Source organism: Asparagus officinalis, chromosome 7 (genome assembly GCF_001876935.1).
Source record: "Asparagus officinalis chromosome 7, Aspof.V1, whole genome shotgun sequence".
NCBI lineage: Eukaryota > Viridiplantae > Streptophyta > Magnoliopsida > Asparagales > Asparagaceae > Asparagus > Asparagus officinalis.
In genome coordinates, this window is record NC_033800.1 from 70,767,111 (window position 1) to 70,782,053 (window position 14,943).

Here is a 14,943-nt window from a genome sequence, read left to right on the forward strand (position 1 = left end):
GGTGACCGTCGGCCCGGCCCGGCCCGGCCCGGCCCGGCCACAACGGCCAAAAACGGCCGTTTGACCGTTTTGCCCCCAAAACGGTCAAAAATAGGTATTTTGTGAGGTTATTTTGGTTATTTGCCTAGGGGGCTGGTTCTATAAATAGAGGGGGGTTTTCATTTATTTTTTTCACACCAAAAACTCATCTCTTCTCTCTTATACTCTTATACTCTCTCTTATATTCTTATACTCTCTAATTTATACTTTCTAATCATTTTATCAAATGGCTTCCGGATCTGATTATGAAGAGCAAAACATATCTCCCGATCCTGAAATGAGTCCTCCTACTATGAGTCCTCCTACTGGGCCTACTCCTACCGAAGTTAATCCTGAATCCGGTGGCGACGAATCTGCACCATGAGCTCCTAAAAGGCCAAGATCCGATGTGTGGAATTTTTACGAGAAGATCGACGTCACCAAGGATGAACACGGTAGGATCCTCACCCAGAAGGCTAAGTGTGCATTGTGCGGCAAGATTTTTCAAGCTCATCATAAGAGCGGCACCAACCACCTCAAACGCCATTTAGATAAACACAACAAAGGCCAGACTCCTCAAGGTGATATCCGACAATCTATGATTTCTCAATCCTCCTCTTCTGGTAATCTCGGTAGTTGGAACTATGACGCTGCCAGAGCCAGGAAATGCGTAATCAGGTTTATCATTCTTAAAAACCTTCCTTTTAAATTAGTAGAAGATGATGAATTTGAAGATATGTTTAGAGATGGTTTTTATCCTGCATTTAAAAAATTTTCTCGTCAAACCTGTCAACGTGATATTTTAAAATATTATCAGCAGGAACAAGAAAAAATAATTTCTTATTTTAAAAATTTAAACTGTAAATTTTCTTTAACTTCTGATATTTGGACATCTAGAGCATAAACTGGATATTTATGTATCACAGCACACTGGATTGATAAAAATTGGGAAATGTTTAAAAGAGTTGTTTCTTTTATTACAATAGAAGAGTCACATACTGGTACTAATGTTGCAAATTTAATAATTGAAGAACTTATGAAATTAGAAATTTCAGAAAGAATATTTTCTCTTTCACTAGATAATGCAAGTAATAACAATGTAGCTGTTGATTTTATCAGATCAACTTTATCATTGCCATGTCATGGTGATCTTTTTCATATTAGGTGCATCTGTCATATTTTAAATTTAATTGTTCAAAGTGCATTTACTGAAATTAAACCCATGATAGAAAAGGTTAGAACAGTTGCTTACATGCATAGTGCTTCTGAACAAAGACTTAAAAGATGGAAACAATTTTGTAAAAGAAAAAATGTAAAGCCTAGACTAATTCCAAAAGATGTTGACCATAGGTGGAATTCCACATATGCAATGTTAAGTGTAGCAATAGAATATAAAGACATTATAACTGATTTTATAAACTATTATGCTTCTAGTTCTAGTTCTGGTAGCACTTATGGAATAACTGAAGATGAATGGACAGTTATATGTAATTTAAATGAAATGTTACAAGTTTTTTATGATGCTACCATGTTATTATCTGGCTGTTATTATCCAACCATTACTTTAGCTGCTTTACAAATTTTAAATATTCAAAATTTTTTTGATAAATATCGTTTGGATGCTACTTTTGGACCTATGGTTTTTGAAATGGAGAGCAAATTTAATAAGTATTTTAGGCCTATTCCTCATATTTTTGGTTTGGGGGTTCTTATTGATCCATGCTTGAAGGATATTGGCCTTCGAAGTTTGTTACAGTCATTGTATGGTGGACAGGTTATAGACTTAGATGATGGAACCACCCTGAATGCTACTACTCATCATTTACTTATTAGAAATTATTTTCAAACTTTATATGATGAGTATGCAGCTAGACATGGTGTAGCTGCACAACAGTCTGCAGCTTCGGTTTCTTCGAGCTCATCCCGAGCCCGAGGTAAAAGTGTAAGTTTTGATAGGTATGCAATGGTAGCCGAGCTAACTGGTGGATCTGGACTTGGATCGTCATCATCGGAGGTTTCTGAAATAGATGAATATTTTTTTGCTTCTTTAGTTAGATGTCAAGGAAATGCTTTAGATATTTTACAATGGTGGAAAGTATATGGATCAGTTTCATATCCTATACTTTCCACCATGGTTCGTGACTTACTAACAGTGCAGGTTTCGACGGTAGCTTCGGAATCCGCCTTCAGCACAGCAAGTCGTTTGATCGACGATCATAGGACATGCTTGGATTTGTATACTATACAAGTGATGATGTGCTTACAAGATTGGTGGAGGTACGAGAAGCGAACGCAAGGCATCGATCGGATGGCTAGAATTGAAGATAAATTTGAAGAATTGGGACTAGCAGATAGATATAAAGAATAGATTGTAGTTTTTATATCTTAGCTTAAAATTTGTAAATAATTATTTTAGAAATAATTGTAAATGATAGTGATATAGGTAAGTAAGTGCCAACCTAGTTGGGATTTACTTATCTATTGTGATGCGATTAATTCCAAAATAAATCTGTACTTGTAATTTGTAAATGATTTATTAATTATTAATAAAGAATTTGTTTTTATCATTTTTTATTTGTAATTTATGTTATTTTAAGTAATTAATAAAATTATTATTTTTATTATTTTTCTTGTCTTTTTTTTTATAATTTAAAATTTAAATAAAATTGAAAAATTTTGGAAAAAAATTTAAAAAAATAAAAAAAAAGAAAAGAAAAACACCCGGGCCAGCCCGGAACCCGGCCCGGTCGGGCCCGGGTCCGGGCCCCGGTTTTGTCCGGCCCGGGCCCGGATTTCCGGGCCGGATGGACAGACCTAAATATATTAGTACAAATTATCTATTCACCTTGAGCAATGATAAGTTTTGGACAATTATGTTGAAAGCGGTCGGCTAGGTTATTTAGTTTCATATAATTTAAAACCAAACCGAATCGAAGTTTTTCTAAAACTGAACCAAACCGTCAAATTTTGACCAATTTGCTCGGTTTAATATGTTTGCACCGAACTGTACTTGCCTCTATTTAAGACTGTAGTGAGTTTCAAAAAGCGAGCAAATGGATGATGTGGTGTTTTTATTTTTATGCTCTTTGATTTTTAGTTGGAATAATGAATTGCAATTGCATTTGACTTGATTCTCAACGTCTAAGTATAAAAAAATAATTTAAAATAATTTAGCTTTTATATTTCTCACGAAAAATAATCTTAAATGTTGAAATACTTTATAAATTTGTTTAAGTCGTTGATATTAAATTGACGTTGCCAAAAAAATTATATGTGTAGTTTCATAAGAATTTCAATGACTATGATTCAATTTTCTTTTAAAAATTTAAATGAAATCTCTAAATTATACTATCATCATCTGTGAAAATATCCTTTGAAATACTTTTAATAAAACATAATGTTAAGAAGTAAAGACTAATGAAAATGGGTCGTAGAGAAAAATGAGAGACAAACAATAAATGTGTTGACTTCTACCGTAAATGAAGACAATACTTCACAAGTACTATTTTTCCTAAAATAACAAAGAGCTTTGCTATAGGGACCCAAAATATGAGACCAATAGAGGGGACAAGTGATGTGTCTCCCTCCTATTAGATAATGAGTTGGCCATCATTAATGATGGCCAACTCATTATCCAATAGGAGGGAGACACCTCACTTGTCCCCTCTATTGGTCCTATATTTTGGGTCGTTGATGAATTTTGCAATAACAAAACCTGCAACGACAAGAATTTTAAGTATTTTTTTTTTCTAAAATCAAGAAACGAGAAATTCTACAACTTGACTATGAATGTTACAAATACAACTTTTAAGTTCTTTCGCAGATTATCATAAAACCTCTAAAAATCTAATCATCGATCTTTTATGAGTACCATGTTATCCATGTTTCGCATGTATATCATATTAAAGCCGAGATTGCCATGTCACCTGACTCTTGGAGCTATTCTATTTTTGGGTAGTCCCAGAAGCACTCTAAAAGATCCTAATTTTGGAAACAATGGTCTTTACAAAAACAAAAAGACAGTTACTATTATTTGCATCGCAAATTATTTCAACCCGAGTCAAATAAAGAACAATTTTCAAAACAGCCCCAAAAAAATTTTATTATTCAAAATCGATCCTTTTTTATTTACCAAAACCGGCCCGTTTTTTGATTAGCAGCCTAATCACCCTCCTAAACAGTCGGGGTTGTCAACCCCGACTATTTAGAAGGGTGTTAAACCTCAATTAGAAGCCTTAAACCTTAAAAATTTATGTCCTAAATAGTCGGGGTTGGTAACCCCAACTATTTAGAAAGATGATTAGGCTGCTAATCAAAAAATGGGTCGGTTTTGATAAATAAAAAAAAAATCGGTTTTAAAAATAAAAATTCAAATGAGGCTGTTTTGAAAAATTGTTCGTCAAATAAACATGCCATCAAATGTTACCGTTTCGGATAGGTCCACTACATAAAAAATTCTTTTACGGCCGCCTCTACAGAGTCTCACAGTGTAGAAGACTCACTGCAAGCAGCAGATCCTTCCAGAAAAACAGAACAAACGCCAGAAAAATAAAAAATAAAAAATAAAAAATAAAAAATCGGTCCAATTTTTTTTTTCCACTCGTTCTCTCCGCCATCGTCGACTGAGATTGCAACAGCTTCAATTTCCCCCAATTTCAGTTCATCGCCATGGCAGGTTTTGTTCTTCCCTCCTTATTCCTGCTCTAATCCAATATTTTGTGTCATTACCTTTTGAATTTGAATTCCGAGGATTTTAATTGTTTTATCTCATCGAGTCTAATATAAATTTCGCTATTAGTTCTCAAACCCTAGCATTTACGCTGAATTGATAAATCTTGAGCTGTATTTTATCGGTAGCTGGTAGTTGCAAATATGATTTTGTTGTCCATTAACCTTCTGATTGAATTGCTCACTGAGTTCTATTAATCGCCGATGATCTTTTTAAGAATTATATTAAGTTCAAATTTGAGTTCATATTGTTGAAGAATTGGAGTAAGTTATTATGGTTAAATGCACGGGCATTGGTGGTTATAGTGCCTCTCTAGCCTTTGAGGAGCAGTAAGCTCGGTTCAATTTAAGAAAGGATTTTTTAGATATTATTCCCTTAAATCGTAGTTATTTTGATACTAGTCTCTCAAATCTTCATATTTTGATATTAGTCCCCCAAATTACCTCAGTAAGTTGATATCAATCCCTCTAGTTAATTGGTGTTAAAATGGGTGGGGAATATTCTGTGTTCTTTAATTTTTTTTCTTGAATGGATAGTTATACCCTACATCTCTCCTCTCCCACTATCTCTCCCTCCTGAGGTGGAGATGATGGTGGTGGAGATGGAGGGGGCCGTGAGAATACATGCGGATGTAGAAATGGCAGTGGTGGAGATGGTGGTAGCTATGAGTGCCGACGGAGGAGGGACTTTGGCGGAGGAGATGCAGGTGATGGTAGAGAAGGTGAGAGAGAGGGAGAGAGGGGGAGGGGTGAAGGGTGTGGGGTAATGAGGTAATTCTCCACCCATAGTTCATGTTGACCCAACCATGGCTTAGGGTTTTGACTAATAAGTTTAATAGAAGGACTAATATCAACACAATAAGGTAACTAGGGGACTAATATGAAAATATGAAAATTTGAGGGATTAATATCAAAATACCAATGATTTAAGGGACTAATATCTAAAACCCCTTTAAGAAAACTAAAGGCCTTGGTACCAGTTAAGCTCTGGTATTATTATTATTTATTTTATTTTTATTTTTTTGGATCACATATTGAAATTTCTAAGTTCTAAGAGCTATCCCATTATGACGTAGAGTACTTCTGCTTATTTTTCGAAGAAGCAATCAGTAATGATTGTTAGACCCTAGAGGGAGGGTGATTAGGGTCTTATGCTAATCTAATCCGATTATATGCCAATTAAAATTAATTAATGAGTTATCCTAGCAAGTATGAATCTTATTTCCAACCCTTTTGATTAATATCGGGTTATCCTTAAGAACATCCTGTATGATGTCCTCCAGGAATTTCCCGTTAGATACAAAGGAAACAGTTTATACTCATATACCTGTTGGAGTTTCGAAAGAAGCAGTTTATACTCATATACTTGTCGGAGTGTGATGGTCACTCTTATTCGGTTTGTTCGCCACTCCTCTTGGGACGATCCCCGACTCTCACCACACACTCCTCACTCGGTGTACAAGTGTATTACAAAGTGATTCTCACAATAAGCACAAATATGACAAATGATTGTTCTCAAAACAAGGTGAGAACTCAATTAAGCACAACTCTTAGTCACAAACCCACAACCCCAAATTATACTATGAATGTAAATACAATAAGCTCAAAAGGTTGTGTGTGAACAAAGAGATATAAATCAAAACTAAACTCAATGTAGTTCTAGCTAAATAACAATGATAATCAAATATATAAAATAGCTAGAAATAGAGTTTAGAAAACTTCTCAATAAATGACAAGAGAGAGGGAGAAGAATGAATGCTCAAACACCAAGGATGATCTCCACTTGCTCTTGTGAAATTTGCTCCACAAATCAAACTTTTGTAAATGCTTAAAAGCTTTTTTAAACAAACACTAAACCCTTAAACAAAACTCCTTAAACTTATTTTTAAAACTCTCTTTAAAACATTCTTAGATCGATTGAGAGTTGAAGACAATGGGGTATTTATACCCTCTCACAACTCAGCCAAAAACCCCAAGCCAAAGGACAACAAAGCCACCAGAAAGCTCCTCAGAAAAGTAGCCGTTGTGCCTAACGGATCTATTGTCGGTCGACCGAAAATTCCGTCGGTCGACCGATGAGAGCAAAAACACGAAGAAAACATTCTGGACCATTCAGGTTCGGTCGACCGGTGCGGTCGACCGAATACTGATACTTCTGAAAAACAGTTTTGAAAGCTATACATCTGATTTTGAAACACTGTTTAAAAATATCAAATAAATTCCAAAAAATATAAAACTTTGGAGAATGATTGTAGACATGATAATAAATATGCTACAATGACTGGTTTTGAAAAAGGACTTTCCAAATGAAAAATATCATTATTTAGCAAAATAGTCCAAAACATGAAAACCTGAAAATTGGTATTTTGATATTTTGACTTAAACAATATTTTGAAACCTTATGAAATGATTGTATAGACTTGATAAAAGATATAACATGTTGTTATGAAGTCTATAACCTAGAAATACAATATTTTCATAAAATTGCATATTCTATGCAATATATTCAAAACACTAAATATGATTTCATTAAATATAAGCTTGTTAAAGGTGAAATCATATATAGGCATATAAACATGAAACAAAATAGTATTTTCCAATTATTCATTTGTTTCATATATAAACTCGAAAATTATTAAACCAAAAACATATATGTATATATATAACTGTATATATACAAAATCAAAACCAAAGCGTGTATGTGTGTGTATGATTGAGCTTAAAGTATTAACACACATAATATAAAACCTAAACTAAATATACCCAAGCTTGATGAAGGTCTTCAATGAGCATGACTTGGTAAACTTTACGGAAGAAGCTTGTAATTGGATCTTTAACTTGAATTAACGTTGCTTCACTCCACAATTCCGCCAACCTCCATTTGATATGATCGTTAAGGCTCGATTCCATCCATCCTCCAACTACGTTGTTTGTCTACAATGAATAGATAATACAAGCACTAGACAAACAACATTAGTTATAAATTATTTGTTAAACATCATCAAAACAAGAAGGCCAATAATGATGTTTGGTAAAAAAATTTTAGCATGCTTATTGAAACTGCTTCTACTTTTAGGGGGTACTTTTAGAAGCTAATTGAGAATGCTTTTAAAAGCATCTCTAGCTTTTTTTTAAGTTTATATAACATATGTTCCTTGTATCATTTAATAATAATCATTAACCACAGTTCTACTAAACACCTTACCTGATTTTTAAGCAGTTTTTGATATTTGATTACCAAACTGCTATTTTCAGCAACTTATATAAGTTGCTACTATAATTTGCTTTTTGATGCGAAACGGGACAGGGGATCTATCAGAATCAGCGATCTAAATCGAATAATGCACTGTTTCGCCAAATTTCATGAACTTTGGCAGAAAATTAAATTTAAAACAACTAATGTGACTAATGGATTTTAACAAGATTTGCATCGAAAATGATGAATAATTCCAATCTCGATCAATTTAACTGCAATATTCATTATCTTTGCGCAAGTTCAACAATCAATATCAATGTTTAGCAGTCACATGTTCAGTTACTCTCAACTCACAATTATAATCTAAACAGTGAATATAAGATAAGAGTTTAGAGATGATATACTCATGCAATTAACTAATAAATTAAAATTAACAGAAAAATACTGAGTTAAGAGAAACGAAACCTCAGTGGAGTACTATTCGGAAATGTTGAGAAAATCCAAAAGCCCATTAGCTACTACAGTGAAGCCCACAACCTATCATATCAACAAGTGCACACACGTCATAAATCTGTTTTGATCCCTTCTGCGTTCTCTTCGATCCGATGGAAAAAGAAGGCGATGACGTCAACACGGCGATGAAGATCTGATGACAGGGGGTCTATCAGAATCATCGATCTAAATCGAATAACACACCGTTTCGCCAAATTTCATGAAATTCGGCATGAAATTAAATTTAAAACAACAATGTGACAAATGGATTTTAACAAAATTTGCATCGACAATGATGAATAATTCCAATCTTGATCAATTTAACTGTAATATTCATTATCATTGCTCAAGTTCAACAATCAATATCAATGTTTAACAGTCACGTGTTCAGTTACTCTCAACTCACAATTATAATCTAAGCAATGAATATAAGATAAGAGTTTAGAGATGATATACTCATGCAATTAACTAATAAATTGAAATTAACAGAAAAATACTAAGTTGAGAGAAACGAAACCTCAGTGGAGTACTATTCGAAAATGTTGAGAAAATCCAAAAGCCCATTAGCAACTACAGTGAAGCCCACAACCCATCATATCAACAAGTGCACACGTTATAAATCTGTTTTGATCCCTTCTGCGTTCTCTTCGATCCGATGGAAAGATAAGGCGACGACGTCAACGCGGTGATGGAGATCTGATGACGACAAGGACGAACGAAGACGAGGCGGGTGAACTGGAGGATGATGATGGCGATGGCGTCGAACTAGTTGACGATGTGGACCAGCGGCGAAGTCGAGGTCTGAACGTGGGCTGCCCAAATTTGGAGTCTGTCAGGTCGTGGGAGATTATCTCAGTGGAGAGCGGTTGCATCTCACAGATCTGGAGCAACAGAAGATGATGGCGCTGTTGTTGACGAGAAGACGATGAGAGAGATGAGGTTGACGTGGAGGAGAGGAGGAAATTTAGAGTCTTGCAGGTTGTGAGAGAGGAGGGCGGAGGCAGGTCGTTGATGGTTGTTTTGGCAGAGGAGTGAGCAGTGGCTGGAGTGCGGCTGCAGGGAGGTGAGTTGGAGGTGGGCTTATGGAAAATGATGACGGGGAAGTCCCTAGGGTTTCACACCAAAGGGCTAGGGTTTCACACTCGAGTATTCAGCCAACAAAATTTAAGAAAGAGATTCTTCATTATCATTTCTGATTACAACAATGTTAATAAAGAAAAGACTATAGGCACACAACGTGCAATAAAATGGAAACAAACAAAAAATTCTCAAATCACTCAAACAAATTCCCTAAAATCACTCAAATACCAAAACTAAACTAAATTTCAAATTTCAAATTTCAAAAATTAAAATGAAAGAAAGTCAACTAAGCTAAAATGGAAGATTGCCAATTCTTGTCCTCATCATTCTCCCCGGGTGTGAAAAATCTCGACTCCGTCGGGTTAGCTGCAGAAACTTATTTTCTTTAATACTCTGTCTGTATCTTAATCTACCGTCAGTTACTTTCCTACATCTCAAATCATTAGCTAGATTGTATTGTAAATTCACTATCTAAAATATTATCAAAATTTACTACAACATGGGTGAATATATAGAAGTGGGGTAAAGTGAAAAACTCTTAGAAACAATGGTCAGGTTTATATCAGTGGACTGTCAATAAATATTGTGAACTGTTTAATCAATCAATATTAAGAATAGAATTATGACCAAATTGATAATATAAATATTATTATTAATTATTTTAAGAGTTGGAAAAGTTCATAATTATCATGTCAAATCTTAAACAGTTATAAAGAACTGTATTGGACAAGTCCAAACCATCTAAAATATCAGCATTAACAGTTTTAAATTATGTCCTGATTCCATATCTAACAGTTTAGTTAACAATGTATTTATTCAAATTAGATCACTGGTTGCCTAATATATGATCAATGCAATTCAAAAATGATGTGAATCAACTCAAATGATTATGATGAAATGTAGACTCGAACAATGCGATTAATAACAGATATAAACTCAACGAAGTGTACACGCATGACGTCCTCTATCAAATGGAATAATTAGGTGTTCCTTTGTTAAAATGCATAAAATTTTTTCTGTTCTAACAGTGATAGTGAGGAACATGCAAACAAATGCATGACGGAGGAGTGTTTTTGTTCACTTAACATGAGAGCGAAAGGAAATGAAAACACTCGTACTCAAACTTGTATCCCTAGTCACTATATATTCCCAAAATGGATCAGAGTATGTGTGAGTGACTATCGGGACAATGCATTGGGGTTTGACATCTAATATGGTAGTTATTTCACTAGGCTCGGTTTGGCATTCAACTTCCATACAGATTTCTGAGTGAATCGTTGACCTACATCAGGAACGTGTTAGGGGTCATGTTGGTCCGGGTGGATTTCGTAGGGAACATCAACAACATTTTTAATCACCGAAGTTGGTTCAGGAGGAGTTGAAGTTTCAATTTCAAGAACTTCAAGGATAACATCAGTGGACTCCGTGATCAGATAGGTAGTTTGGGGAATAATTAGAGTGTTGTTATTATATGAAACTTCAGTCAACTTCAAAAAAAGCTTGTAGGTCGAGTTTACCATCAAAGGTTGGTGGATCAGGCATATGTTGAGCTGAGGGTCGATTAACGATGTACCCATGACCTTGTCCTTGCGGAGGCGGAGTTGCACTACACGCTCCTTCGAGCCTAGCAATCCTTTCCTTGGTTTCTTTCTGGAAATTTGCTATGGTATCAAATTGTGCTACTAGTTCAACGAAGAACTTTGGGAGACATGCTGAACTCACTAGTTGATTCACTTGACTCTCCTAATCGATAGGGTAGACCTGTGCGAGTGGGTATGCACTATCAACTAGATGAGATGAATGGTGTGCACAAACAGCTAAATGAGCTGAAATTAATTTTTTTATCACAGATAAAGACTCAATTAAACTAACCTAGAAGTAAAATAAAATTCCTAACCTAGAACCATGCTCTGATACCAAAAATGATGTGAAACGAGACAATGAGTCTATCAGAATCAGCGATATAAATCGAATAACACACCGTTTCGTCAAATTTCATGAACTTCGGCAGGAAATTAAATTTAAAACAACTAATGTGACCAATGGATTTTAACAAGATTTGCATCGACAATGATGAATAATTCCAATCTCGATCAATTTAACTGTAATATTCATTATCATTGCGTAAGTTCAACAATCAATATCAATGTTTAGCAGTCACATGTTCAGTTACTCTCAACTCACAATTATAATCTAAGCAATGAATATAAGATAAGAGTTTTGAGATGATATACTCATGCAATTAACTAATAAATTAAAATTAACAGAAAAATATTGAGTTAAAAGAAACGAAACCTCAGTGGAGTACTATTCGAAAATGTTGAGAAAATTCAAAAGCCCATTGGCTACTACAGTGAAGTCCACAGCCCATCATATCAATAAGTGCACACACGTCATAAATCTGTTTTGATCCCTTCTGTGTTCTCTTCAATCCGATGGAAAGAGAAGGCGACGACGTTAACGCGATGATGGAGATCCGATGACGACAAGGAGGACGAACGAAGACGAGGCAGGTGAACTGGAGGATGATGATGGCGATGGCGTCAAACTAGTTGACTATGTGGACCGGCGGCGAAGTCGAGGTCTAAACGTAGGCTGCCCAAAAATTCGGTGTCAGGTCGTGGAGATCGTATCTCGATGAAAGCGGTGCAATCTCATGATCCGGAGAAACAAAAGATGATGGCGCTTGCTTGTTGACATTGAAGGAACAAGGAGAGAGATGAGGTGACCGCGGAGGAGAGAGAAATTTGGGGTCCTACGGGTTTGAGAGAGGAGGGCGGAGGCAGATCGTTTATGGCTGTGGTATCAGAGGAGAAGAGAGCGGTGGCTGGGGTGCGGGCTGCAGGGAGTGAGTTGGAGGTGGGCTCTGGAAGATGATGGCGACAATGGAGTTTTGCTTGCTGAGGGAACGAGAGAGGGAGGCTGTTGTTGGTTGGGATTGTACTCGTGAATGGGAGAGAGGAGCTCTGACGGGCTGAGGGAAAGGAGGCATGAACAAGAGAACCCTAGGGTTTCACACTAAAGGGTTAGGGTTTCAATCTGAGTATTCAGCCTACAAAATTTAAGATAAGAGATTCTTCATTATCATTTCTGATTACAACAAGGTTAATAAAGAAAAGACTACGGGCACACAACGTGCAAAAAAATGAAAACAAACAAAAAAATTCTCAAATCACTCAAACAAATTCCCTAAAATCACTCAAATGCCAAAACTAAACTAAAATTCAAATTTTAAATTTCAAAAATTAAAACGAAAGAAAGTCTACTAAGCTAAAATGGAAGATTGTCAATTCTTATCCTCATCACTTTTATAAGCAACTTATTTATAACCTCTAGCTGTACCAGATTGGCCCTAAGTAGTTTAACTAGAATAACGCACGAAGATAAAGATTTGTATCGATCATATCAACCTAATAAAAGTTAAGGTATTTAAGCTTTGAATGTTTTTTTTACTACATTAGATATTTGAAAATATTTAGATAGCAAAGGGAAGCTATAACTCAGTTAATATAGAGAAGCGGGAGTTAAGTAGAAGAATGTGTTAAAGGTCCTAGTAACTATATCAAAACTCTGAAGTTATAATCAAAGTTGAGGGTTATCATTATATAATGATAAACATGCCCCCTGCAAAGGGACACCCTTGTCATAGGCTGAAATCTTACTCACCCAGCGGTATACTTTTTATTTAATCCGCTTTTAAATTTGCGGCCAATGAGTTTTGAATTTGGGTTGCTCAGATCATGCCAATGAGGGTTAGGGGTTATAATTTTATAGTTTAGAAGATTGTATGAAGAGCAAGATTTATATTGTTCATCTCAACCTGAGAAAATTTAAGCCCATGTTACTAGTTAAACAATAGAATTCTTTTTTGCTGGATCACATAGTTTGAAGTTTCTTCATAGCTGTGATCAAGATGTTTTATCGTAGTATGATATAGAGGTATAAGACTTCCAATTGAAGAATATCTGAAATGCAAGATTTTAGATCTTTTGGATTTTTGCCTTAGATTACTGTTTCGTAAGGTAAAACTTAACTTCGCAGATCAGTTTTATATATGGCATTTGATAAGGAAGGGGTGACTCTGACTCCTATGATCTAATTTTTGCGAATTTTCTTTAATTCACAGTGTCTGCATGATAAGGAAGACTTTGTGTCTCCTAAGATTCTTGTAATTGAAGCCATCCATTCTAATTAACTTTTGTTTGAGTAGAAAATTCCATACACTTAATTGTAATAGAACCACTGCTTTCTCAACCCCCACCTTTAACCACCCATAATCTATCATCACTTTAGAGCATGTTTGAGAAGTGGGCTAAGTGCTTATAAGCTAATTTTAGGCTTATAAGCCACTTTGACATGTTTGGCAGATGGCTTCTTTTGGTTTATAAGCCATCAAAAAATAAGTTGAGGGTAACCTAGCTTATTTTTTGGTTGGTACAAGGTTTGATTTTGTAGAAGACCACTATACCCATCGTCATTCAAGAAAATTTCAAGCCCCATATGTCTCTTTTTAACATCATTAAATATTTTTTTGTTATTTTGATGACAATGATGGATTACAAGCCACCCATTTATCAAACATTCTACTATTAAAAATGGATTATAATCCACTAAATTTACCAAACACTTAGGCCTATAGTCCACTTGCCTTATAATCCATTTGAGGATTATAAGACAAGCGGATTATTGTTCAAAGTTGCCAAACAAGTATTGGTTAATAATGAATTTTTCCATGAAGTAATGTTACGTAGACAAGGAGTTAAAATGTTAAAGTGAATCTTGTCAAGATCATTAATTTGATTGAGATGGGAGAGGATCTAAGGGCTAATAAGTTTCAAAATTTCGGTGCAGCAATATCAGGGCAGATTGTTCAAAATGTATTTCTATCACGGCGTTGTCAACGGAATAGGCAATTGGACACAATATACAGGGACTATTGTGCCCTTAGCATGCGCAACATACATCCCTTGCAGGGGTGGAAGATAGCATCTGCTGGCCTGTCAGCCATGCAGTTGCATACCTTAGCAGCACGTCAGATCAGTCATGGGAACCGAACCAGTGTCTTTTGTAATGGTCTGTTCTAGACTTTAATTATTCAGGTTGATCTTGAGAGAGTTTTAGCTATATAATCTTCACAATCATGGCCTTTGAAATTCAGTTTTTTGTATTGTTCTGAGTTACGAGTTCTGACGAGTTTTAATTCTTCTTGAGCCTGATACAATGTGAATCTAGTTGCATGCATTCCATCTAGTAAATTTTCCTTGATTCATGCCTAAAGAATTGTTGATTGGGATTTTCCCTGCAGCTGCACAAGTTACGAGTTCGATTACATCCTTCGAGAAAGTTGATTTTCACAAACTTCAAAATGGAAGGTATGTTCATATCTCTTCATATGAACTGTAGAACGCAATATTAGAGCATGCAAGTTA

General features: G+C 35.3%; 1 protein-coding gene across 2 annotated transcripts in view; it reads left to right on the forward strand.

Moving 5' to 3' along the window:
• LOC109849303 (phosphoglucomutase) overlaps positions 4,543-14,943 on the forward strand; it is an 18,682-nt gene continuing 8,281 nt past the window's right edge. Inside the window, exons 1-3 of one of the 2 annotated variants that reach the window (XM_020419112.1) lie at positions 4,543-4,693; positions 14,366-14,587; positions 14,820-14,886. In XM_020419112.1, the coding sequence (XP_020274701.1) occupies positions 4,687-4,693; positions 14,366-14,587; positions 14,820-14,886 (296 nt within the window). In that variant the 5' untranslated portion in view covers positions 4,543-4,686. The remainder of the gene's footprint in view (positions 4,694-14,365; positions 14,588-14,819; positions 14,887-14,943) is intronic. The other variant, XM_020419113.1, reaches the window with a different exon arrangement.